Source organism: Stomoxys calcitrans, chromosome 4 (genome assembly GCF_963082655.1).
Source record: "Stomoxys calcitrans chromosome 4, idStoCalc2.1, whole genome shotgun sequence".
Classification (NCBI taxonomy): Eukaryota; Metazoa; Arthropoda; class Insecta; order Diptera; family Muscidae; genus Stomoxys; species Stomoxys calcitrans.
Window position 1 is genome coordinate 14001931 of NC_081555.1, and position 27616 is coordinate 14029546.

The 27616-nt window shown below is 40.2% G+C and overlaps 3 protein-coding genes and 1 pseudogene across 4 annotated transcripts in view; 2 read left to right on the forward strand and 2 right to left on the reverse strand.

Annotated features, from left to right (window-relative positions):
* Positions 1–1927: 1927 nt before the first annotated feature.
* On the reverse strand, positions 1928–7147 carry LOC106085751 (glucose dehydrogenase [FAD, quinone]-like). The gene is made up of 2 exons (XM_013250154.2): positions 6851–7147; positions 1928–3496 (listed from the first exon to the last, which is right to left on the reverse strand). The coding sequence occupies exons 1-2, from the start codon at positions 7145–7147 to the stop codon at positions 1928–1930; spliced, it is 1866 nt and encodes a 621-aa protein (XP_013105608.2).
* Positions 7148–11002: 3855 nt separating this feature from the next.
* Positions 11003–12963, forward strand: LOC106085749 (glucose dehydrogenase [FAD, quinone]). The gene is made up of 2 exons (XM_013250153.2): positions 11003–11320; positions 11383–12963. The coding sequence occupies exons 1-2, from the start codon at positions 11003–11005 to the stop codon at positions 12961–12963; spliced, it is 1899 nt and encodes a 632-aa protein (XP_013105607.2).
* A 7347-nt stretch (positions 12964–20310) lies between these two features.
* LOC106085748 (glucose dehydrogenase [FAD, quinone]-like) lies at positions 20311–22265 on the reverse strand (annotated as a pseudogene).
* A 1371-nt stretch (positions 22266–23636) lies between these two features.
* The window catches only part of LOC106085769 (flotillin-2), a 163582-nt gene continuing 159602 nt past the window's right edge, over positions 23637–27616 (forward strand). For both annotated transcript variants that reach the window (XM_013250176.2, XM_013250177.2), the window contains exons 1-2: positions 23637–23923; positions 23990–24155. In XM_013250176.2, coding sequence (XP_013105630.2) covers positions 23999–24155 — 157 coding nt within the window. In that variant the 5' untranslated portion in view covers positions 23637–23923; positions 23990–23998. The remainder of the gene's footprint in view (positions 23924–23989; positions 24156–27616) is intronic.

Consider the following 27616-nt stretch of genomic DNA (forward strand, 5'->3'; position numbering starts at 1 on the left):
TGGGTCTTGATTTCCAAAGCCTCTAGAGGATGCAATTCTTATCCGAATTGGGTGAAATTTTGCACATGATGTTTTGGTATGACTTCCAGCAACTGTGCTTAGTATGGTTCAAATCGGTCCTTTTTCGACGCATAACGCCTAGGTTAGAATCCTGACAAGACCATCAGAAAAACATTTCAGCGGTGGTTTTCCCCTCCTAATGCTGGAAACATTTATGAGGTACTATGCCATGTAAAACTTCACTCCAAAGAGGTGTCGCACTGCACTTTGCACTTTCGGACTCGGCTATAAATAGGAGGCCCCTTATCATTGAGCTTAAACTTGAATCGGACTGCACTCATTGATATGTAAGAATTTTACCCCTGTTCTTTATTGGAATATTCATGGCAAAATTTACATTTGCAAGCGGTACCTAGATACCATACCACAAATTTTAATTTCATTTTCCTAATCTACTGCCAAATGGCATTTATTTCAGTCCCATATAGCCATGGTAGACTAATATGCCGTTTTTGGGGGGTTTTCGGGGGTGGGGAAACCACCCATTACATAGATTTAATTTTTTTGCCATATTCGTAATCTACTCTTGAAAGCCTTTCATTGGAGCCCCATATTGACATGAACATCAAATATGTCTGTTTGAGGGAGTTTTGGGGTTGGGGCGGCCCGCTGGGAGTCCCATATTGGCATGAGTCCCATATTGACATGAGTCCCATATTGACATGAGTCCTATATTGACATGAGTCCCATATTGACATGAGTCCCATATTGACATGAACGTCAAATATGTCTGCTTGAGGGAGTTTTGGGATTGGGTCGGTCCGCTGGGAGTCCCATATTGGCATGAGTCCCATATTGGCATGAGTCCCATATTGACATGAGTCCCATATTGACATGAGTCCTATATTGACATGAGTCCCATATTGACATGAGTCCCATATTGACATGAGTCCCATATTGACATGAACGTCAAATATGTCTGCTTGAGGGAGTTTTGGGATTGGGTCGGTCCGCTGGGAACTTAAGGTAAGGGGGAGGGTGCGCCCCCCCTTCCAATATCGAAAAATAATATAGTCTTTGTTTCCTTACAGACCAACCTACACAATCTATGAAAATTTCGAGATAACCGGCTCTGTCGTTTTTGAGCCTACACGGACGAAACAAACAAACCGAGTCCCATATAGTTGTGATTAGCTAATATGCCCAATTAGGGGATTGGAATGACCCCCCCATTACTTCTACCTGACTTTATATGCCAGATTCATAATCTGCTCCCGGATACCTTTCATTTGAGCCCCATATTGATATGAACGTCCAATATGTCTGTTTGGGGTAGTTGTGGGGTAGGGGCGGCCCGCTGGGTACTTAGACCAACATTTCAATACCATACTCGTATTCTTCTCTCCAATACCTTTCATTTGATACCCATATTGTCCCGATCGGTCCACTTTTGATTTTGGGTGGTGTTTTTGGGATAAGGGGGAGGGTCCGCTCCCCCTTCCGATATCAACAAATTATAAACCTTATTCCTTTTTCCTGGTCATATTCGTAATCTGTTACCAAATACCTTACATTTGAGTACCATATTGTTATGCTTATCCAATAAGCCTATTTTAGGGGCTTTGGGGTTAGGGCGTCCCACCCATTACTTGGACCAGATTTTTAAATATAATCCACTATGTGAATTTTGTTAAAAATTACTTATGAATGACATGTTTTTTCATTAATAAGTAAAAACAAAATTAAAATTTGTTGAAAAAAAAATTTTTTAATTAAGCTTCCAAATGAAGACAATTTTATATATAAAAAAATATTGAATTAATAAATTTTTTAATCATTTTCCCATTAAATATTTAATTGACAATTATTTCGCAATCTTTTTCTCTGCGTTATAAATTTTTGTTTAATTTTTTTTTCACAAAAACCTTTACAATTCACTTTTCGTTTTATCACCATGCCATTGACTTTTAATCATATCCGCTGCCTTCTCGGCTATCATTATGGTGGGAGCATTGGTATTGCCACTAGAAATCCAAGGCATTATGGAGGCATCAATCACTCTTAAATTTTCCACACCTTTTACTCTCAACTGGGGATTGACACAGGCAGTGCTATCAGTTTCAGCTCCCATTTTAACAGTACCCACTGGATGATAACAAGTGCTGGAGAAATATTCAATATAGCATTTCCAATATTTCGGAGATTTAAAGGAGTATGTGTCACATTTTTTAATGGGAATGTGAAGGATTTCAGCCTTCTTTTGCTTAAAAGCATGTGTTGCCTCCAAACGGTTCAAATAATCAATGCCCCTTAAAAGAACATCCACATCATGCTGTTCCTCTAGATAACCGCTATCTATGAGAGGTGCTTGCTTCCAGTCGGAGGATTTCAATTTTATGCTACCCCTCGATTTTGGATGACTAACCAACACATGTATTGCCATAATGTCATATTCTTGAAGCTGATGTTGCAAAAATTCCTTATATTTCTCTTGGGCCCCCAAGCCTTTGAGGTATAACTCCAAGGCCTGGTTATTTCCTCTTCTAAATAGCAAATGATGCATTTCCACATCGGGATATAGTGGCGAAGCTGTAGAGTTTGTCTGCAGAAATGCTGTGAGAGGGGCCGTGCCCACTGAACTTAAGGGTCCTCGATGATGTATAACATATTGATAGATCTCATCCAGCAGGGCTTTGGGATCTGCCATAGCAGCAGGTATGCGGAAAAATACCAGAGCAACTATGTGATCTTGTAGATTTTTACCCACAGGTAAATCGTGCTTTAAGGGTATATGCAAGGCTTCCAATACCTTTTTGGGTCCCACACCGGATAGCATCAACAATTTGGCTGAGTCAATGGAGCCTGCAGACAATATCAGTTCTTTGCCTACTTTCAACTTCAAGTCTTGGGAGTTTCTCAATCTAAACTCCACAGTTTCCACTAAATCTCCTTTGTCATTGAAATTGATTTTAGTCACCTGGGCATTTTTCATCACTTTCAAATTGGATCTTTTGCTTACTCTGGCCAAATGACCCTTGGCTGAACTTGCCCTTTGCCCCTGATCTATGGTACCTTTGATTTGAGCATATCCCACATAGCTGCCCTCCACAAAATCCTTCACCTGGGGTATTGCCAATTCTTTAGATCCTTTTAGCAGCATATCTTGTATATCACCATCATGTTCTTCATAATTCCCCACCACAACATAGCCTTGAGGATTGCTTTTATCTTCTGCCGGAGTTTCAGCCTTTTGAAAATATGGCCATATCTGATCGTAACACCAACCATCGTTGCCTGCAGCACACCAAAGATCATATTCAGCACGATTACCTCGCACATACAGCATGGAGTTAATGGCTCCGGTGCCTCCCAAGACTTTACCTCTAGGCCAGTGGCATTGTTCGTTTTTCATGGCCTTGCAGGAACGGCCATTGGGCTCAGGGTAATAGGAAAATGTGGAATTGGTATGCATCAGAGAGAAAAATAAACCAGGGACCTAAGAATGGAAAAAAGAAACAAAAATTAAAAAAAAAACTATAAAAAAAAACGTAATGCAAAAAAAAAGTTTAAAAAAATGTTTAAGAATATTAAAAAAAAATAGAAATTAAAAAAAATTAAAAAAAAAAACTAAAATGTTTTTTAAAGAACACACTCGACATCCTCGCGTTAGCACCACACCACTACACGCATTCCTTCCAGGTTTCCTATCGTCGCCTGGATTATACCCCGATGGTATCAGCTGCTCCCATCCTCAATCCATTCTCCCATCACCTTAAGTCTCATAGCCGCAGTGGCTGCCTCACACTTAATCTGTATGTCAATGGGTTGGATATCTAGAATATTCTCTAGTGCCCCAGTGGGCATGGTCCTCATCGCTTCGCCTACGTTCTCTGGACCTGTTGTATAGTTGTTGCACTTTTTCTCCATAGCAGTCCACCAAACTACTGGGGCGTAAGTAAGTATTGGTCTAATCAAGCTCCTGTAGAGCCAGTGGACTATCCTCGGATTTAGCCCCCATTTCGAGACTACGGCTTGTGCCCAACATAGTGTCCAACATCTGTGAGCCTTCTCAGTATGCTCCTGAATGTGACACTTCCAATTCAGTTTCCTGTCCAAGATCACACCTAAATATTTGACCTCATTAGATATCGAAATCGTCTTATTGAGAAAGCGTGATGCGTTAAATTGACCCACCTTCGTCTTCTTCGTGAACAGACATATTTCAGTCTTCTCCGGGTTAACATTGAAACCCCTGGGTCTAGCCCAGTCATATGCCATATGCAAGACCCTTTCGGCCCTTCTGCATAGCTCGTTCGGATCCTTACCACTTAGAAGTGTTATAACGTCGTCTGCGTTCAAATCAGACGGGTTCAAATTCCTCCTCAGTCAGCATCCTTAATAGGTCATTTATGGTGGTCACCCATAGGAGTGGGGATAAAATGCCCCCTGTGGCGTGCCTTGCGCCACTTTCACCCTCTGGGTCTAGCCCAGTCATATGCCATATGCAAGACCCTTTCGGCCCTTCTGCATAGCTTGTTCGGGTCCTTACCCTTTAGAAGTGTTAGAACATCATCTGCGGAGCAGACGGGTTCAAATTCCTCCTCAGTCAGCATCCGTAATAGGTCATTTATGGTGGTCACCCATAGGAGTGGCGATAAAATGCCCCCCTGTGGCGTGTCTTGTGCCACTTTATCCCTTATGGGACACACATTTTAAATCTCTGGGTCTAGCCCAGTCATATGCCATATGCAAGACCCTTTCGGCCCTTCTGCATAGCTCGTTCGGATCCTTACCCCTTAGAAGTGTTATAACATCATTTGCGGAGCAGACGGGTTCAAATTCCTCCCCAGTCAGCATCCGTAATAGGTCATTTATGGTGGTCACCCATAGGAGTGGCGATAAAATGCCCCCCTGTGGCGTGCCTTGTGCACTTTCTCCCTCTGGGTCTAGCCCAGTCATATGCCATATGCAAGACCCTTTCGGCCCTTCTGCATAGCTCGTTCGGGTCCTTACCCCTTAGAAGTGTTATAACATCGTCTGCGTTCAAATCAGACAGGTTCAAATTCCTCCTCAGTCAGCATCCGTAATAGGTCATTTATGGTGGTCACCCATAGGAGTGGCGATAAAATGCCCCCCTGTGGCGTGCCTTGTGCCACTTTCTCCCTTATGGGACGCACAATTTAGACCTCTAGGTTTAGCCCAGTCATATGCCATATGCAAGACCCTTTCGGCCCTTCTGCATAGCTCGTTCGGATCCTTACCCCTTAGAAGTGTTATAACATCGTCTGCGTTCAACTCAGAGGGGTTCAAATCCCTCCCCAGTTAGCATCCGTAATAGGTCACCCATACTAGTGGCGATAAAATGCCCCCCCTGTGGCGTGCCTTGTGCCACTTTCTCCCTTATGGGACACACAATTTAGACCTCTAGGTCTAGCCCAGTCATATGCCATATGCAAGACCCTTTCGGTCCTTCTGCATAGCTCGTTCGGATCCTTACCCCTTAGAAGTGTTATAACATCATCTGCGGAGCAGACGGGTTCAAATCCCTCCCCAGTCAGCATCCGTAATAGGTCATATATAGTGGTCACCCTGTGGCGTGCCTTGTGCCACTTTCTCCCTTATGGGACACACAATTTATTCACCTGTTCCTTAGCATATGGTTTATCCAGTCTCTAAGGATCGGGTACACCCGGTACTGGTCTAAGGATTGGATTAGTGTGTCGGTCCGCACATTATTAAAAGCCCCCTCGATCAATGCATACCGCCAGGGTGTACGTTTTGGCATCGAAGGATTCTTCTATTTTATGCACAACCTCGTGCAGGGCAGTCTCCACCAACCTTCCCTTGACATAGACATGCTGTTTATATTTCAGCAGTTCGCTGGATGTTCTACTCTTGATCATGTTATTCACAATACGTTCCATGGTTTTAAGTAGAGGACCTAAGGCTCATAGGCCTGTAGGCCTTTGGTGTCGCATAACTTGCCTTACCGGGCTTGGGTATAAACACCACCCTTGCCTTCTGCCAGGCTTTCGGAGTATATGCAAGTCCTAGGCACGCTGTGAAAATAGTGGCCAGATGAGGCGCCAGATAGGCTGCCTCTTTCTGTAGTAACGCCGGAAATATTCCATCAGGTCCGCGTGACTAAAATGGTTTGAAGCTCCTCAAGGATTCCTTCACCATAAATTCCGTTATTATAAACCTTCGCCCAACGTCATTATTCCATGATTCCGTTGTCTCCGTGAGTCCCTTCGTGTCCTGTAGAAAATGAGTTTTCATCAAAAGCCTCAACATGTCCTCTCTTGTCCCTGCTCTCACTCCCAGGTCGTCTACTAAAGTTTCAGTTTGGACATGGGTTTTTGAGAGAAACCTTTTTATTTTGGCGGCGTCATAAACCCTATCGACCTGTTCGCAAAAAAGCTTCTAGGAGCTACGTTTTGCCGCTCTGGTAATCTTATTGTATTCCTTGAGCCGTGTGTAATACACATCCCAATAAACTTTCGCTTTTTTACGACGTACTCTGTTAAAAAGTCTGCGACCCCCTTTCCCAATATTGCGAATCTCCCCGGTCATCCAGGGTTTTTCTTGGGCTGATTTCCTTTCCCGAAGAGGACAACTATCTACGAAGGACCCCACCAGTGCAGTCGTAATCCTGTTGACAATTTCGTCAATGTCTTCTATGCTTTTACAAGAAGACATTGACGAAAATGTCAACAGGATTACGACTGCACTTCGAAGATAGTTGTCCTCTTCGGAAAAGGAAATCAAACAATTGAATATTAAAAAAAATTTTTTCAAAAATTAAAGTTGTATAAAAAAATTAAAATTTTGTAAAAAATTCAAATCTTACCTCTGATTCCGGTGGCGGATCGCCGCCTGCTTCCAAAACTAAGACCTTCCATTGGGGATTTTCACTTAGACGACTGGCCACCACTGATCCTGCAGAACCCGCACCGATAACCACAAAATCAAAATTTTCCAAACCCTTCACCAAAATCTCATCAGCATAGTCCTCTGGCCAAGTAGTTGGGCTGGAAATATTGCATTGAGCAGCTAGGATACCCTCCACCAAAATGGTCACCAAACTATTGACCGCGCCAACACTTGGTATGGCACATTGAGCGGGATATGTATGAGCTGAGGACATGCCAGACATCTGTTTGTTGACCAAGCGGAATGCAAACTGTAGAAGAGAATCTTTGCAACTCTCATTGAGATTATTTTGCCAAATGAATTTTGTGTTTCTGTATTTAATTTATAAATAACTTGCACCATGGTTGCTTTTAATTTGTTATCCATGGCTTGGCTTGTGGTTAATCTATTAAGGAAGCTGGAAAGGGCCGGCCATTCATCCCAATCACAGTTTCGTTATGGAAAGATAAGAACATTAATCTCAAAGGCAGTGCAAATGGTAACCACAAAATTAAGAATGACAAAATTTTCTCTAAAAAATAAAATTTTTACAAAATTTTCTATAAAAATAAAATTTTGACAAAATTTTCTATAAAAATAAAATTTTGACAAAATTTCCTATAAAAATAAAATTTTGACAAAATTTTCTATAAAAATAAAATTTTGACAAAATTTTCTATAAAAATAAAATTTTAACAAAATTTTCTATAAAAATAAAATTTTGACAAAATTTTCTATAAAAATAAAATTTTGACAAAATTTTCTATAAAAATAAAATTTTGACAAAATTTTCTATAAAAATAAAATTTTGACAAAATTTTCTATAAAAATAAAATTTTGACAAAATTTTCTATAAAAATAAAATTTTGACAAAATTTTCTATAAAAATAAAATTTTGACAAAATTTTCTATAAAAATAAAATTTTGACAAAATTTTCTATAAAAATAAAATTTTGACAAAATTTTCTATAAAAATAAAATTTTGACAAAATTTTCTATAAAAATAAAATTTTGACAAAATTTTCTATAAAAATAAAATTTTGACAAAATTTTCTATAAAAATAAAATTTTGACAAAATTCTGTATAGAAATAGAATTTTGACAAATAAGATCTGCGCCTTCTAGAAGCTCAAGAATTCAAAACCCAAGATAGGTGTATATGGCAGCTATATCAGGTTATGAACCGATTTGAACCATACTCAGCACAGTTGTTGGCAGTGATACCAAACCACAGCTTGCAAAATTTCAGCCAAATTGGATGAGAATTGCGCCCTCTAGAAGCTTAAAAAGTCAAGACCCAAGATCGGTGTATATGGCAGCTATATCAGGTTATTAACCGATTTGAACCATACTTAGCATAGTTGTTGGGGGTGATACCAAAACACCACATGTAAAATTTCAGCCAAATTGGATGAGTAATGCGCCCTCTAGAAGCTCAAAAATTCAAGATCCAAGATCGTTTTATATGGCAGCTATATCAGGTTATTGGCCGATTTGAACCATACATGGCACAGTTATTGGAAGTCATAACAGAACACTATTTGCAAAATTTCAGCCAAATCGGGCGAAAAATTCGGGTTCCAGGGGTTCAAGAAGTCAAATCGGGAGATCGATTTATATGGGAGCTATATCAGTTTCTTGACCGATTTGAACCGTACTTGGCACAGTTGTTGAAAGTTATGAGGCAACAGTATGTGCAAAAATTCAGCCAAATCGAACTAAAATTGCTACTTCCAGGGGCCCAAGAAGTCAAATCAGGAGATCGGTATATATGGGAGCTATATCCAAATCTGAACCGACATTTGCAATCCCCAATGATCTACATCAATATTTAATATCTGTGAAAAGCGGGTAGCTCTACGCGTTCGACCGCTGTCGTGATTTGGACAGACGGTCGGACGGACATGGCTAGATCGACTCAGAACATCGAGAGGATCAAGAATATATATATACTTTATGGGGTCTAAAACGAATATTTCGAGGTGTTACAAACGGAATGACTAGATTAGTATACTCCCATTCTATGGTGGTGGGTTTAAAAATCAATTTGTGTTTGTTTGTCTGCTCCGTATAAACTCAAAAAGGGCTAAACAGATTTTCTTATGCTAAACAGATTTTCACAGATGGTGCATAATGACCCGTGGTGAAAATAGGATACTAAATTTTTTTATACTTGAGGGGGAGCGGACCCTCCCCCTAACCCTAATTCTCAGAAACGCCAGATCTCAGAAATGTGGTGTAATTTAAGCGAAATTTTGTATGTATTCTTATTTTTGCAAGTTTTCCCCAGGAACATTCCACTAAGGAACAGGGTCAAACTCCTCACATATCAATGAGTGCAGTGTGATTCAAGTTTAAGCTCAATGAAAAGGGGTCTCTTTTTATAGCCGAACCCGAACGGCGAGCCGCAGTGCGACAACTCTTTGGAGAGAAGTTTTACATGGTGTGGTACCTCACAAATGTTGCCAGCATTAGGAGGGGAAATACAAATTTTTTTTGATGGTCTCGCCAGGATTCAAACCCTGGCGTTCAGTTGCGTTTTTTTATAGTAACCCAAAACCAAAAATTTCGTATCTGAATTTCGAACGGGGTACTTGGGGTGCCGCCCCACCTCCAAAACCCACCAAATGTATTTAAAGACCAATCTTGACAATATGGGAGTCAAATGAAAGGTATTTGCGAGTGGAAAACGATACTGATATTCAAATGTGGAGTCAATGTTTTGGGGGGGGAGGTCTCCCCCAAAACTCCCCTAAGTCGGACATATTCACTGACCATGGCTATATGGAACTTAAATAAGAGGTGTTAGAGAGTAGAGCGCGAAATTTTTATCCATTTTCGGGATCAGGGTAGAGTAGAATACGTATCTGATATCCAAATGTGGAACCAAGTGCTTGGAGGGGGAGGTCTCCCCCAAAACAACACCCGAAGGAGACAAATTGACCGACCAAGGAAGTATGTGGCTTAAATGAAAAGTCTTTGGGAATAGAGCTCGAATCTGATATCAACATTGGGGGAGGTCTCCTCCAAAACAACACCCGAAGGAGACAAATTGACCGAGCAAGGAAGTATGTGGCTTAAGTGAAAAGTCTTTGGGAATAGAGCTCGAATCTGATATCAACATTCGGTAAAAAGTGTCTATAGGGCCGGCCCTCCCCGAAGGCACTCCTAAAGTACATATTTACCGACCATGGCAATGTGGGCTCATATACAACCTATTGGGGAATAGAGCACGAGATTAATACCAACTTTCAGGATCAAGTTTCTTGGGGTTCACCACTTCACCAAAACAACCACCAAATGGGACTTATTTATTGGCCGTGGCAATATGGGGCTCAAAAAAAATGGAATTTGGGAGTAGAATACGAATTTGATATCCAAATGTGGGACCAAGTGTTGTGGGGACGCCTCATCCCATAAGCCAACGGCAATATTGTGTTTAAATAATTGGTATTTGAGAGAAGACCATGATGCAGATAGTTTTACAGGGCTAAGTGTCTGGGAGACCAACCCACCCCCAAAACACCCAAAAATCGGACATACATATTTACAGACCATGGCAATATGGGGCTCATTTAGAAAGCACGAAATTGATACCCATTTTTGGGACCAAGTTTCTGGTCCCCTTTGCCACAAACCACCACCCTGGGGGCCTTTTTGTTATCCGCATGTTCTATAAGTATTCTGATATAAATGACTAAAATGGTGTCAATGCAGGTAATTTGTATTAAGTCATCTGCTTACAAATAAATTGTCCCATACTTAATTTATTACATTATTTCACAATGGCTACGCCTGATTAGGTCAAATCAAGTTTCAAGCGTGAAATCAAATAAAAATTCTCATCAAAACACATTAGGCTGCGAAGTAAGGAAATACTCCCAAATGGTACTCTAAAGGGGAGACAGTGAACTTTGGATATGACACTGATAAAAATGCTGCATATAAATTCAAGACTTTAAATTGAATCGAACAACAATTGTTGTCATTTAAACTAAAAAGGGGCCAATTGAAGAAAAAACCGGCTTCATTTGTTGACCAATTTTAAATAAAAATTTGAAAAAATTCATGCCAACTTCTTAGTTAAGAAATGATGCTGGCAAATGTCACATCGTTGTTGGGATTAGCGGCGGCTCAGTGTCCCTCGGCTGGTGGTGTGGGTGCACTGAATACTTTGGTCTCAGTTTTGGTGGAGGGCATATTGGCGGCTCAATGTAATTTATCAAACCCTAGCACATGGCCAGAAGATCATGCCAAGCAGGCTTTTCGCCATGGTTTGGATACCTATGATTTTGTGGTTATAGGTGCTGGCTCAGCAGGTTCAGTGGTGGCCAGTCGTCTAAGCGAAAACCCCCAATGGAATGTATTGGTTCTGGAGGCAGGAGGAGATCCTCCAACCGAATCAGAGGTAAGTTGAGAAAAAACGGGAATTTGGACAATCTTTGGTTTAACTTCTTTGCCTTTCTTCAGATTCCCAGTTTGTATTTAACTTTGCAGAACACTTCTCACTCCTTCAGCTATTTTACAGAGCCCAATGGTCTCTCTTGCAAAGCCTTTGAAAATGAACGCTGCCATTGGCCCAGAGGCAAAATGATAGGTGGCTCTGGAGCCATGAATGGCTTATCCTTTATACCAGGAAATCGTTATGACTATGATCGCTGGTGCTCCGAAGGCAATGTAGGTTGGTGTTATGACAACGTTTGGCCCTATTTCCAAAAAGCCACTACACCTCCAGACAATGGTACACATCCTCAGGGCTATGTTGTTCTTAATCATCAAGGACGTTTCAACAATGACATAACTTCAGTTCTCATGCTGGCAGCTGCTGAATTACAACAACCCATGGTGGAAGATTTTGTCGAAGGCAGTTATGTGGGCTATGGCTATGTCAAGGGAACTTTGGCAAATGGTCTACGCTACAGCACTGGCAAAAGCTATTTGGGAAAAATTGCCCACAGCCGTTCAAATTTGAAAGTGATAAAAAATGCCCTGGTTACAAAGTTAAATTTCGATAGAGCAGCTCAAAGAGTGAAATCGGTGGAATTTTTAATGCAACAAAAGATCCCCATGAAAGTGAAAATTGCCCGTGAAGCCATAGTCTCAGCGGGTACGGTGGATACTCCCAAAATTCTAATGCTTTCGGGTATAGGACCTGCGGCTGTTCTCAAACCCCTAAACCTAACTCTACATCACAATTTGCCAGTGGGTGAAAATTTACAGGATCATGTTATTGTTTGGACTTTCTTTCGCCTGCCGGCAGAGCCTCCCAATGCTTGGGCTAAGTTAAATGCCACCTATCAATATTTGCTCAAGCATGATGGACCCTTAAGCACCACAGGAGTTGCTTCTTTGGTGGGCTTTATAAAGGCTGATGCCAGCATTTCACCTATGTATCCAGACATTGAACTGCAGCACATTGCCATACGCCGAGGGGATGTGGAGGGTATGCTTAACTTGCTTAAAACTTTGCGTATGAAGACAAATCTCAAGGACTATTTTCTGAAAGAAATAGAAAAATCGGATATATTAGGCATTTTAGCAACGCCCTTGCGACCCATATCAAGAGGAATTATCAAAATAAAATCATCTTCTTATAAGGATCCTCCCCTAATTAATGGTGGCTATTTCAATGAAAACGAAGATATGGAGCTAATGATGCGTGGTCTTGGCTATGTAGAGTTTATGGAAAAAACTTCAGTGTTTAGGGAGAATAACTATGGGCTCATGCAATTGCCTTTGATGGAATGTGATCGCTTTCGTTTTAAATCTCCTGCTTATTGGCGTTGCTATGCCTCTTTTATGTCAACCACTGGTTTTCACCCTGTGGGTACGGTAAAAATGGGTGCTGAGAATGATGACAGCGCCTGTGTGGATCCTGAGCTGATGGTGAAGGGAGTTGAAAATTTACGTGTGATAGATGCCTCCATAATGCCATATATCACAAGTGGCAATACGAATGCGCCCACCATAATGATAGCCGAAAAGGGAGCCGATTTAATTAGAGAGTATTGGCGTATGAGGGAAGTCAAAAAAAGAATAGGCTGGTGGTAAAGATTTAATAAGCGTTTGCGGTTTTTTTAAATAAAAATAAAAAAAATTTTAAAAACTGGCTTTTGCCGTTTTTTCTTATTTGAAATAGAAAACTAGGTTAAAAAGGTCTAACTTCTATCAGATGGCAGCAAAAGTTTGTACATATAAATGAGTTTTGAAGAAAAGAAATTGCCAGTTTTTCACAAAAAGCAGAACTTATATCATAGCACTGGGGGACGCTTTTCAAAGAGTGGTTATGTCATGCAACATCGTAATACATATCGGTCCGTCTGACCGACCTACAGTTTCACTACCTATTGTTACTTGTACTTGTAGTTTAGAACATTAGCACCAAGACTATGTAAAATCTAAACCGCTTATTACTAAAAACACCGTGGCAAACCCTACTAACCGGCGACACCAAGACCACCAAACATGTGGTCGATTTTGTTTTCGAAACTAATTTTTGTTTTCATTTAGAAACAACATCGCTGTAAGCTTTTTTTCTAAGTACCCCCGTGCCCCGTTTGTTCTGTCATCTATTTTTGCAATAGCCGATCATCGAAACGCGTCCACCAGTGGTGCGGTATCTGTAATGCTTTGTCTGAAAAACTGACAAATTATTTTCTTCAAAACTCATTTAAAACAATCTCTGCTTTGTGTGTTCACTTTTTCTAAGTACCTCCTTGCTCCGTCATATATTTATTTGTTTGGATAGTAATAATGGGTCATTGAAACGCGTCCACCAGTGGTATGTCCTACTTTGTCTGAAAACTGACAATTTCTTTTCTTCAAAACTTATTTAAAACAATCTCTGCTTTGTGTGTTACATTCGCTTAGTCGTTCAGCTCGACTCAGAAAACACAAATTGTCAAAATTTTAGGTTAGGTTATGTTTAGGTGGAAGTCTGCCATCAGACTCACTTAGACTTTTTCGTCCATTGTAATACCACAAGAACAGAAGAAGGAAGATGCCTTTTAGTTCCTACAATAAGCCCAATAACTTGCGAATCTTCACATCCGCTAAATCGGACAGGTTCTCAAAGCATTGAGAACCTAATGTGGAACTCCTTCTGACTGCTAGTGTGGTACAAATACACAAAATATGTTCTATAGTCTCTTCTTCTTCGATGTCCTCACAACTTCTGCAAAAGTCGTTGCTGGCAACCTTCAGCCTGTCAGCATGTTTTCCGATTAGACAGTGACCAATGACTGAGACGTCTGTTCTAGCCAATGTCAGCAAAGCGGTAGACCTCTTCAAGTCTAGATTAGGCCACATAGTTTTGGAATGCTCAGAGCCTCCTCTTTGTAACCACTTATCATTCGTTGTCCTTCGGGCCTGATTCTAAAAACTTAGCTTACATGTCGCTAGAGGCATACCCCCAGATTCCAGTATCACTGGAATGTGTAGGGTAGTTTCTAGTCTCGTAAGCTCTCTGTGGCCCATCACCCAAAACTGGTGAATTTTGAACGATTTAGCCATCTCGTTGGGAGATGTGCGACAGTCGAGGGAGGTTTTTGTGTTCAGAAATACGTTATCCAGGTATTTAATGGCTGCCTGGCTGTCTGAGGAGATACACACTGCAGTGGTCGCTTGATACACACTGCAGTGGTCGGGTAACCTTTTCGATATGACCTATTCTAGATCTTTAGAGTACACACCAAGGCCCACATGGTCGTTTAGGACCATCCGTCTAGAAGTCTATGTAACTTCCGTTACCAGGGCTATGATAGTTCCAATCGGTTTTATCATGAATAGTTATGCAGTACTCTATATCAAAAAGTGGCTCAGGTACGGTGTAATCCGTACGCCGTGCACCATACCAAAACACCATACACCATTATAGGTCTGACAACTGCAGCATATACCCAATGCATGACAAGCGGTCTAAACCCACAACTTTTGCCAATGGCTGTCTTGCAGGTGTATAGGGCAAGAGTTGCCTTTCTTGACATTTCCAAAATGTTGGATTTGAAGTTCAATTTCCTGTCGAGCAAAATACCCAGGTATTTTGTGCCTTCTGTAAATGGAACATTCTCTGCTTCTAAGGTGACAGGTTCCCCTGTAGGCAACTTGTATCTCCTGCTGAAAAGAATTACTTATGTCTTGCACGGATTTATACCTAGACCACTTTCGGTAGCCCACGTTGATGTTGCACGTAGAGCTTCCTGAAGTATATCTCTTAGAGTGCTGTCGAAATTTTGTAAAAATTTTATTTGAATACAAAATTTTGTCAAAATTTTATCAAAATATTATTTCTATAGCAAATTTTGTAAAAATTCTATTTAATTTCAAGTTTTTTTGCCTGTTAGGGCGAAGATCATTAAATTTTACAATTTTAGTTTGTTTCTCTTTCGAGACGAGCTCAATGATCGGAGATGCCAATGGGAAAGGAAAGCCAAAGATTGCAACACGCACCAAACACTATGGGACGCGTTTCGTCTTTGGTCAGACGACTTTTCAACCATATTAGGTGTGATGGCTTCAAGGGCCGTGCGTTGGTATGTTGTATTTGAATCGTATTAATAGCGAAAACGCATCTATGATACAATTACCACATTAACCACGCTCGACAACCCTGTCTATTAGCTGTACTTTTTCCCAATGCATGTATTTTTGTGAAATGTAATAAAAAAAATATTCTATTTCTATAGAAAATTATGTAAAAAATTTATTTGTATAGAGAATTTTGTCAAAATCAAAAATAAATTTTTTTTGAAATTTTTGAAATCAAAATTTTTAAAAAAAGAAAATTTTGTAATTTCATTAAAAAATAATTTAAATTTATATTGTTGAATTTTTATTTGTTTCAAGAATTCCTCAAAACCATTTCGAATTTTTTGTTTATATTAATTTTTCTGAATTCTAATTTGAATTTCTCGTATTTCTTTTCAGGTGAGCGCCATTATACTTACAATAAACATTAAACAAAAATACATTTTTGTACTGAGTAAGTTTTTTTACTGCTTATATACATGTGATGTGTTGAGTTTTATATCTATCACCGAAAGACCGAGATATAGTGATTTTGTCATTTTGTTAGCAACACATCGAGGTATGTGTAAAATTTTACGACGGTACAGTGCATCAATTGGTGTGGCGCAAAAAAAAAAACCCACCAAGTGTTTTCCCCAAGAAACCATGAGGTTTTTAACGACAAATTCCCTTCATATCTTATTTATCTTCTACACCTAGGTGAAACGGTTGAAGGATCCTTGGCTATGTCCGTCTTTCCGTTCTATCTTTCCTTATTGTTTGTCTGTCCGTCCTGTTTTGTAATCAAAGTAGATTGTTATCCCATCATCAAGAAATTTTCCACATATCAATATTTAATCCTAAGGAAATATGCTATGAATTTTCGTAAAGATCGTCCTGGATTAAGTTATAGCGAAGGCTGCCACAAAAATTTCTCGCCTAATGATGAAAATGCGAATTTTAATCATCAAAAATGATGTTGTCGAAACTCTTTTCCCACTCCGATTGGCACACCTCCAAAAAAAACGGTTTTGAACGCTTTAACAGCATTTTCTGGCGACCAAAATCATTGGAAATAAAAAGAAGTCATTGGGTGCCATGTCAAGGCTGTATGGCGGATGACCCATCAATTCGACGTTTTGGTCGGTCAAAAATGCGCTGGTTTGAGCCGATGTGTGAGAGCTCGCATTGTCATGGTTAACAATGGTTTGTCTTCTCATGTTCATTTTTCGAATTTCTCCCAAGCCTTCAGGCAATAAAATTGTGGTGTACCACACGGAATTGACCTCCTACGTTGCTCAAGCGAACCGGCGCCACAAACAGGTGACCATTTGCTTCGAACAACTTTCATTAGACCCATACTGTCTTCGGGGCTCATACGCTTAGCTCCACGATTTACCACATATGACGATCTTGAGACGTAGTTTGAAGCACCGCGATCATATATTTTCAACATTTCTTCGTACTAATCTACACGAGCCTTTTTTTGAGCGAATGTCAAAATGTGCGGAAACCAACGAGGACAATCTTTTTTTACGGCAAGTTTTTCATGCAATATCGAATGTCTGCTGGTAAAAGAAATACCCAAGGATATCTTTCTCTCATGAATGATTTCTGATACAACGGCCGTTTTCGGAAGACCTTCACAGTATTGGACTTGAACGACCGACGTTCACTACTAAATTCATTACAGTTTTTTCATAGTGCTATAGTCTACAAAGATTTAAGTTCATCAATGCACTCTTATTGTGATAATCTACGTTGAAAGTTATGAAGAATGGTCGCAGTTCCTCATTTTCGAAGGAGTGAAGCTAGGTGCTTAAAATTTTGAAAAAAACTTCTTATTAGTGCGGGTCGGTTCATAACTTGATGTAGCTCCCATATAAACCGATCTCGGATCTTGACTTCTTAAGCCGCTAGAGGGCGCAATTTTTATCCGATGTGGCTGAAATTTAGCATGAAGTGTTTTTGTTCCATCCATCAATAACTGTACCAAGTATGGTCCAAAGCGGTTCATAACTTGATATGGCTTCCATATAAACCGATCTCGGATCTTGACTTCTGCAGTCGCTAAAGGGCGTAATTTTTATCCGATGTGGCTGAAATTTTGCAAGAAGTGTTTTGACCATCAATAACTGTGCCAAGTATGGCTTAAATCGGTTTATAACTTGATATGGCTCCCATATAAACCGATATCGGATCTTGACTTTTTATGCCGCTAGAGGGCGCAATTTTTATCCGAATTGGCTGCAAATAAGCATGAAGTGTTTTGGTTTGACCGTCAATAACTGTGCCAAGTATGGGTCAAATTGGTTCATAACTTGACATGTCTCCCATATAAACCGATCTAGGATCTTGATTCATAAGCCGCTAGATGGCGCAATTTTTATCCGATGTGGCTGAAATTTTCCATGATGTGCTTTAGTTTGATCATCAACAACTGTGCCAAGTATGGGTCAAATTGGTTCGTAACTTGACATGGCTCCCATATAAACCGATCTCGGATCTTTACTTCTTAAGCCGCTAGAGGGCGTTTTTTTTATCCGATGTGGCTGAAATTTAGCATGAAGTGTTTTTGTTCCATCCATCAGCAACTGTGCCAAGTATGGGTCAAATTGGTTCATAACTTGACATGGCTCCCATATAAACCGATCTCGGATCTTGATTCATAAGCCGCTAGATGGCGCAATTTTTATCCGATGTGGCTAAAATTTTCCATGATGTGTTTTAATTTGATCATCAACAACAGTGCCAAGTATGGCTCAAATCGGTTCATAACTTTATATATATAAACCGATCTCAGATCTTGACTTCTGCGGCCGCCAGAGGGCGCAATTTTTATCCGATGTGGCTGAAATTTAGTATCAAGTGTTTTTGTTCCATCCATCAATAACTGTACCAAGTATGGCTCAAATCGGTTTATAACTTGATATGGCACTCATTTAAACCGATTTCGGATCTTTATTCTTAAGCCGCCAGAGGGTGCAATTTTTATACGATGTGACCGAAATTTTCCATGAAGTGTTTTAGTTTGACACCACCAACAACTGTACCAAGTATGGTCCAAAGCGGTTCATAACTTGATATGGCTCCCATATAAACCGTTTTGGGATCTTTACTTCTTAAGCCGCTAGAGGGCGCAATTATTATCCGATGTGGCTGAAATTTTCCATGAAGTGGTTTATTCTAACTTCCAACAACTGCAACTCTTATATAAACAGATCTTCCGATTTTATATCCTGAGCCACTATAGGGCGCAATTCTTTTCCGATTTGTCTGAAATTTTGCACAATGAATTCCATTTTGGTCTGCTACAGCCAAACCAAGTATGGCCCCAATCAGTTCATAGCTCATATCCTTGGTTTGCCTATAAAGAGATATTGGCCAAAGAACTTGAAAAATGCGGACCATGGTGGAGGGTTTATAAGATTCGGCCAGGCCGAATTTCGCACGCTTTTACTTGTTATACCCTTCACCATAGGATGGGGGTATACGAATTTCGTCATTCCATTTGTAACACCTTGAAATATGCATCTAAGACCCCATAAAGTAAATATTCTTGATCGTCATGACATTTTAAGTCGATCTAGCCATGCCCGTCTCTGGAAAGCACGCTTACTTTCGAAGGAGTAAAGCTAGGCGCATGAAATTTTGCACAAATATTTTTTATTAGTGTAGGTCGGTTGGGATTGTAAATGGACCAAATCGGTCTATGTTTTGATATAGCTGCCATATAATCCGATCATGGGTCTTCACTTCTTGAGCTTCTAGAGGGCGCAATTCTTATCCGATTTGGCTGAAATTTTACACGAGGTGTTTTGGAATCACTTCCAACAACTGTGACAAGTATGATCAAAACCAGTTGATAACCTGATATAGCTACCATATAAACCGATCATGGGTCTTGACTTCTTGAGCTTCTTGAGCTTCTAGAGAGCCCAATTCTTATCCAATTTGGCTGAAATTTTGCATGAAGTATTCTGGTATGACTGCCAACGAATGTGCCAAGTTTAGTCAACATCGGTTGATAGCATGATATCGCCGCCATATAAACCGATCTTCCGATTAGACTTCTTGAGCCTCTATAGGACGCAATTCCTATCCGATTTGGCTGAAATTTTGCACAACGTGTTTTGTTATGACTTCCAACAACTGCACTAAATATAGTTCAAATCGGTTGATAACCTGATATAGCTGTCATATAAACCGATCTGGGATTTTGACTTCTTAGGCCTCTAGAGGGCGCAATTCTAATCCGATTTGGTCGAAATTTTGCGTAAAGTGTTTTATTTTGACTTCCAACAACTGCGCCAAGTATGGTCTAAATCAGTCCATATCCTGATATAGCCGCCATATAGACCGATCTACCGATTAGACTTCTTGGACTTCTAGAGGGCGCAATTCTTATTCAATATGGTTGAAATTTTGCATATGTCATTTTGTTATGACTTTTAACAACTACATCTAGTATGGTCTAAATCGGAATATAACCTCATATAGCTGCCATATAAACCGTTTTCGCAGTTTGACTTTTTGAGCCCCTAGCCTCGAGCCTCGATTTGCCTGAAATTTTGGAGGTAGTGTTTTTCTATGACTGGTGTTTTTCTATTTCAATAATGTCATTCAAAAAACTAGACAATAGCGGTCCATGGTGATACCCTCCACCATAAGATTCGGCACGGACGAATCTGTGTTATAGGAATCTTAAGGCGAATATATAAAGTTTTCTTGTATTTGTTCTAAAATAAAAAAAAAAAATTGTTGCACAGGGTAATCTACATAATTTTTCTTATTTTTTGTGTTCCACAGTGTAATTTGAAAAAATATTCACCATTTTATTTTTCATTCACCAAATATTAAAATTCTTTATAAACGGAATTTTCAATTGTCTATTTAATCTTTGAACTTTAACCCCAAAACTCTCACCATACCCCATTGCTGCTTAATCATATCTGCTGCCTTCTCGGCTATCATTATGGTGGGAGCATTTGTATTACCACTTGTAATGTAGGGCATAATGGAAGCATCCACTACCCTCAGATTTTCAACTCCCTTTAGCTTCAATTCAGGATCCACACAGGTACTCTCATCATGTTTGCTACCCATTTTTACTGTTCCCACAGGATGATAACAAGTTGTGGCCATATGGGAAGCATAGCAATGCCAATAAGCAGAAGATTTAAATCTAAGTCGTTGGCATTCCTCTAAAGGCAGTTGCATGAGCTGATATCCATTTTCCCTAAAAAACGAAGTATTTTCCAACAACATCAAATAGTCCAGGCCAAGCATTGTCAGCTCCAAATCCTCAGTGGCAGTAAAATAGCCAGCATCAATGACTGGAGGATCCTTATAAGAGGAGGTTTTCAATTTTATAACTCCCCTGGACTTGGGACGTGCCGGGAGTATTACAACTGATAATATATCCGATTTTTGAATTTCTTGTTTAAAGTAGTCTCTCAAAGGTTGCTTCATGCCCAAGGCATTTGCAAAGGTAAGCATGTCTGCTACATCACCTCTTCTAAAGGCAACGTGTAGTACTTCAATATCAGGATAGAGTTGAGAACTACTGGCCTTAGCTTTGATAAAACCTACCAATGAAGAAGCTCCTATGCTGCTTAAAGGCCCTTCATTGTCCACCAAGTATTGGTAGGTAATATTGAGATTTGTCCAAGGTTTAGGGAGCTCTGCTGGTATACGAAAGAAAGTCCATACCACAACATGATCCTGAAGATTTTTGCCCACTGGCAAATTATGATAAATGGGTATATTCAAGGCCATTAATTCATTGGCAGGTCCTATTCCCGAAAGCATTAGAAGTTTGGGTGTATCCACAGTACCCGCTGAAACTATGGCTTCACGCCCAATTTTTGCTTTGACAAGTATTCCTCCTTGCAATACAAAATCCACTGAGGTAACCCTTTGAACTGTTTCATCGAAATTCAACTTTGTCACCTGGGCATTTTTGATGACTTTCAAATTTGTTCTGCTGCGAGCCACTTTAGCCAAATAACTTTTACCAGTGCTGGAACGCGACCATTCTCCAAAGTCCCCTGAACATGGGCATAACCCACATAACTTCCCTCCACAAAATCCTTTACCATGGGCTGTTGTAGTTCGGCGGCTGCCTGCATGATGACAGAAGTCATATCCTCATAAAATCTTCCAAATGGTTGAAGATTAACATGGCCTCTTGGATGTGTGGCATTGCCTTGGGGTGTTATGGATTTTTGAAAATAAGGCCAAACATCATGGTAGCACCAACCAACACTACCCTCCAGGCACCAGTGATCGTAATCGTGACGGTTACCTCTTACATAGGCCATCAAATTCATGGCTCCTGAGCCCCCTATGGTCTTGCCTTTGGGCCAATGGCAACGTTCGTTTTCAAAGGCTTTGCAAGCTAGACCATTAGGCTCTGTCAAATAACTGAATGAGTGTTCTGAATGCTGCAAGGCAAGAAATAATCCAGGAATCTGGAAAAAAAACAGTTTTTTGGTAAACGAAATCGATTTTGCTTATCATACTCAGCTAACCTCAGATTCAACGGGTGGATCTCCTCCAGCCTCTAAAACCAAAACCTTCCATTGGGGATTCTCACTAAGACGACTGGCCAACACTGAACCCGCAGAGCCGGCGCCTATAATCACAAAGTCATAGATTTCAAGGCCATTACGCAAGGCCTCCTCCGCATAATCTTCTGGCCATAGACCAGGGTTTGTTAAACTGCACTGGGCTGTAAATATGCCTTCCACCAACAACGAAACCAAAGTGTTAACAGTACCCACACTTGATGTGGAACACCGACTTTCCGCCAAATCGGCCAATGATGAGCCACCAGCAAGTGACATTTCTAAACTAAAAAATTTAAACAAATTTTACAACATTTTTGTATACAACCTTAGCTTGTACTTAGCCGGTTTTCCTAAACAAAAATAATTCACACCTTTTCTAAGCATGTTTTTGTTTTTATTTAAATAATCTCAGAGTTAAGCTCATGCCTTGACATTTAATAAATGTCATTTCTAAAAGCCACTGCCCCCATTTGTAGCCATTACAAAACAGGATTTTTGTATTGGCCTTTTTTCCTATATTTCTTACTCACCCTGGCTGAATTGAAGGTTTCCTATGGAAAACCTTATTCAGCCAGGCTGAATTGAAGTTTTCCCATGGAAAACCTTATTCAGCTAGGCTGAATTGAAGGTTTCCTATGGAAAACCTCATTCAGCCAGGCTGAATTGAAGGTTTCCTATGGAAAACCTTATTCAGCCAGGCTGAATTGAAGGTTTCCTATGGAAAACCTTATTCAGCCAGGCTGAATTGAAGGTTTCCTATGGAAAACCTTATTCAGCCAGGCTGAATTGAAGGTTTCCTATGGAAAACCTTATTCAGCCAGGCTGAATTGAAGGTTTCCTATGGAAAACCCTATTCAGCCAGGCTGAATTGAAGGTTTCCTATGGAAAACCTTATTCAGCCAGGCTGAATTGAAGGTTTCCTATGGAAAACCTTATTCAGCCAGGCTGAATTGAAGGTTTCCTATGGAAAACCTTATTCAGCCAGGCTGAATTGAAGGTTTCCTATGGAAAACCTTATTCAGCCAGGCTGAATTGAAGGTTTCCTATGGAAAACCTTATTCAGCCAGGCTGAATTGAAGGTTTCCTATGGAAAACCTTATTCAGCCAGGCTGAATTGAAGGTTTCCTATGGAAAACCTTATTCAGCCAGGCTGAATTGAAGGTTTCCTATGGAAAACCTTATTCAGCCAGGCTGAATTGAAGGTTTCCTATGGAAAACCTTATTCAGCCAGGCTGAATTGAAGGTTTCCTATGGAAAACCTTATTCAGCCAGGCTGAATTGGAGGTTTCCTATGGAAAACCTTATTCAGCCAGGCTGAATTGAAGGTTTCCTATGGAAAACCTTATTCAGCCAGGCTGAATTAATGGGAAACCTTATTCAACCTTATTGCGGTAAACTTAAAAGTTCCCTATATAACCCAAGTTATAAACTTTTTGTCAATGGATTTATTTTTGGTCTAGTGCTGCAGCGTTCTGCTGCAGGCATAAATATTTTTTAAAACTTTGCAAAAAAACTTTGCTTAAAATAGATTTTTATGTTTGAAGTGAATGATAGAATTTCTAAATAAACTGGCTTCGTTTTCGGTTAGGTAATCCTAGCTATGCAATTCACAAAACATGTTTAGTTTTGAAATGTTGCTGCCAAACGTCGGATTAGAGACTGCTCAGTGTTCTATACCCAGTGTGGGCGCGGTGAATACTTTGGTCTCATTGTTGGTGGAAGGCATTTTGGCGGCTCAGTGCAATTTGTCCAACCCTGACATATGGCCAGAAGACTATGCCCAGGAGGCTTATGAAAAAGGCTTGGACTCCTATGATTTTGTGGTTATTGGAGCTGGCTCTGCAGGTTCAGTGGTGGCCAGTCGTCTAAGTGAAAACCCTCAATGGAAGGTTTTGGTTTTAGAGGCTGGAGGGGATCCCCCACCTGAATCAGAGGTGAGTTACGGATAAGCTAAAGAGACATATTTGCCATTCAGTTTGTTTTTTTGTTGTCATTTTTAGATACCCAGCATGTTTTTTGCCCTGCCGAATACCTCTCACTCCTTGAGCTATTTTACTCAGCCCAATGGTGTGTCTTGTAAAGCCTTCGAAAATCAAAGTTGCCATTGTCCCAGAGGCAAGATGATAGGTGGTACTGGCGCCATGAATGGCATGCTTTTTGTTAGAGGTAATCGTTTTGAATATGATCGTTGGTGCTCGGAGGGTTGCCTGGGATGGTGCTACAATGATGTTTGGCCTTATTTTGAAAAATCCTCTAAACCTCAAGGCAATGCCACACATCCCCTGGGTTATATAAAACTCGAAAAGTATGGCAGGTTTGCTGACGATTTGACTTCAGTTATTTTGGCAGGAGCTGCCGAGCTGAAACAGCCCTTGGTAAAGGACTTTGTTGAGGGCAGCTATTTGGGCTATGCCTATGTACCAGGCACATTGGAGAATGGTCGTCGTTGCAGCTCAGGCAAAAGTTATTTGGCCAAAGTTGCCCGCAAAAGACCCAATCTGAAAGTGATAAAAAATGCCCAAGTCACCAAATTGAATTTTTATGACAAAAGTCAAAGCATAAAATCTGTGGAATTTATTGTGAAAGATGAAACTCCCATGACAGTGAAGATTAAACGTGAAGTCATAGTCTCGGCTGGGGCTGTGGACAGCCCCAAAATTCTAATGCTCTCAGGCATAGGCCCAGCGGCTGAGCTTAAAACTTTGAATATAACCTCACATCATGATTTGCCAGTGGGTAAAAATTTGCAAGATCATTTTTTGATCTGGACTTTCTTTCGTGTTCCAGCACAGCCAGCTGATCCTTTGGCAAATATTGATGCCATCTATCAGTATTTGCAGCACAATGCTGGACCCTTGAGTGCTGTTGGAGCTACCTCTTTGGTGGGTTTTATAACTGCTAATGCCAGCATTTCATCGCTTTATCCCGATTTTCAAGTTATTCACATTGCTATTAGAAAAGGTGACACAGGTGGCTTGAATGTATTTTTAAATGCCTTAAATTTAAAGCAACAACTGAGGCAGCATTTTCTGAAAGAAATTCGAAATTTTGATATCTTGGGTATCATAATCTATGCTTCGCATCCCAAAGCCAGGGGAACTATAAATTTAAAATCCTCTTCCTATAAGGATGCGCCTCTCATTGATCCTGGCTATTTAACGGAACCCGAAGATGTGGATATGGTGGTTCAAGGGCTTGAATATATCACCCGCTTGGAAGAAACTTCAGCTTTTAAAGCGAATCATTAAGAGCTCATGCATATTCCCTTGGAGGAATGTGATCATTTTTTTTTCAAAACCCGTGAATATTGGCGTTGTTATGCCTCGTACATGGGCAGCACTAGCTTTCATCTAGCGGGCACTGTGAAAATGGGTGCAAAGGATGATGACAGCGCCTGTGTGGATACTGAGCTCAAAGTGAAAGGCATTGAAAATCTACGTGTGGTAGATGCATCCATAATGCCTTTAATACCCAGTGTCAATATAAATGCCCCCATAATAATGATTGCCGAAAAGGCTTCAGATATAATCAAGAGGCAGTGGGATATTAAAGAGAAAAATTAAAAAACATCAGAATTAAACAAAAGACAATAAAATATTAAAAATGTATGGCTAAATTTTTACCAACTAAGGGTGCATAATTAATTTAGAAAACTTTAATGTAAAAGAGTGCCAAGTTCGGCCGGGTCGAATCTTGGGAACCCGCCATCATGGATTATTCTAAAATATGGGAGCTATATCTGGTTATAAACCGATTCGGACCGTACTAGGCACCGGTGTTGTCATAACAGAACACCACGTGCAAAATTTCATCCAAATCGGATAAAAATTTCGACTTCCAGGGGCTCAAGAAGTCAAATCTGGAGGCCGGTTTATGTGGGAGCGATATCAAATTATAGACCCATTCAGACCGTACTTGGGACAGTTGTTGGGAGACATAGCGGAAAACTATGTGCAAAATTTCAGCAAAATCGGACAAAAATTGCGGCTTCCAGGGGCTAAAGAAGTCAAATCGGGAGATCGATTTAGATGGGAGCTATATCCAAATCTGAACCGATATGGCCCATTTGCAATTCCCAACGACCTACATTAATATTAAGTAGCTGTGCGAAATTTCAAGCGGCTAGCTTTATGCGTTCGACCGCTATCGTGATTTCGATAGACGTACTGTCGGGCGGACATCGGCTCTTTATGGGGTCCTAGATCAATATTTTTTTTCTAAAAAATTAAAAAAAAAATTTAATTAAATAAAAATTTTTTGTCTGTTCCGTATAGACTAAAAAATGGCTTAGCAGATTTTCTTAAAATTTTCACTGATGAAGCATAATGATGTCCTGGTAAAACTGGGATACTTATTTTTTTGATATATCTAGGGGGGCGGACCCTCCCCCTTACCCTTATTCTCAGAAACGCCAAATGTTGGAGATGTGTGGTGAGATTTAAGTGAAATTTTGTGTGCTCTCTCTTTTAGTAAACTAAAAACAAAAATTTGGTACCCAAATTCAAACGGGGTACCTAAGGGGGCCGCCTCACCCCCAAAGCCCACCAAATCTATTGTAAAAAAATTAAATTGTTGCGCTTTGTTTGTTTGTCTGTTCCGTATAGACTCAAAAACTGCTGAAAGGATTTTTATGAAATTTTGGCCGAGTTTGAGCATAATACATTTTTTGATATCCGTAGGGAGAGGGGGAGGGAGGGGGTCGGACCCTCCCCCTTACCCTTATTCTCAGAAACGCCATATGTTGGAGATATGTGGCAAGATTTAAGTGAAATTTGGTGTGCTCTCTCTTCAAGTAATCTAAAAACAAAAATTTGGTACCCAAATTCAAAGGGGGTACCTAAGGGGGCCGCCCCACCCCCAAAGCCCACCAAATCTATTGTAAAAAAATGAAATTGTTGCGCTTTGTTTGTCTGTTCCGTATTGACTGATGAAATTTACTGTTCCTCAAAAACTGCTGAAAGGATTTTTATGAAATTTTGGCCGAGTTTAAACGTAATACATTTTTTGATATCCGAAGGGAGAGGGGGAGAGGAGGGTGGGGGTCGGACCCTTCCCCTTACCACCATTTTCAACAACGCCAGATCTCGAAGATGGGTGCACCGAATCAAAACTTTATATGCCACCTTATGATAACTTAGAAATACATTATTGAATAAAATATTGAGGTCAAATAAACTGGGGGGACGCCCCACCCTAAAACCCACCCGAACGGACATGTTTACCGATTTGAACAATATGGGTATCAAATAAAAGGTATTTAAGAGTAGAGTACGAAATTGGTAAACAAATTTCACCCTAAGTGTTCGGGGGGAGTCCCCACCCCCCCAAAAAAAAACCCAACAGGACACTTTCAACCCTTTGGGGGAATATGGGTATCAAATGAAAGGTATTTAAAGGTAGCGTACTGATATAGTGTTTTTGAGTGTTTGTTCTTGGCCTTCCCATCCCCCAAAACCCCCTCGCAGGACATATTTACCGAATGGAACAATATGGATATCAAATGAAAGGTATTTAAAAGTCGAATCAAAATCGGATATAAAAAGTGTATATCTTGGTGTCTAAGGCTTTAAAAGAAAGGTCTATGTCAGTGGAGTTCGAATCTAATGTTGACATAAGGATTCAAGTAT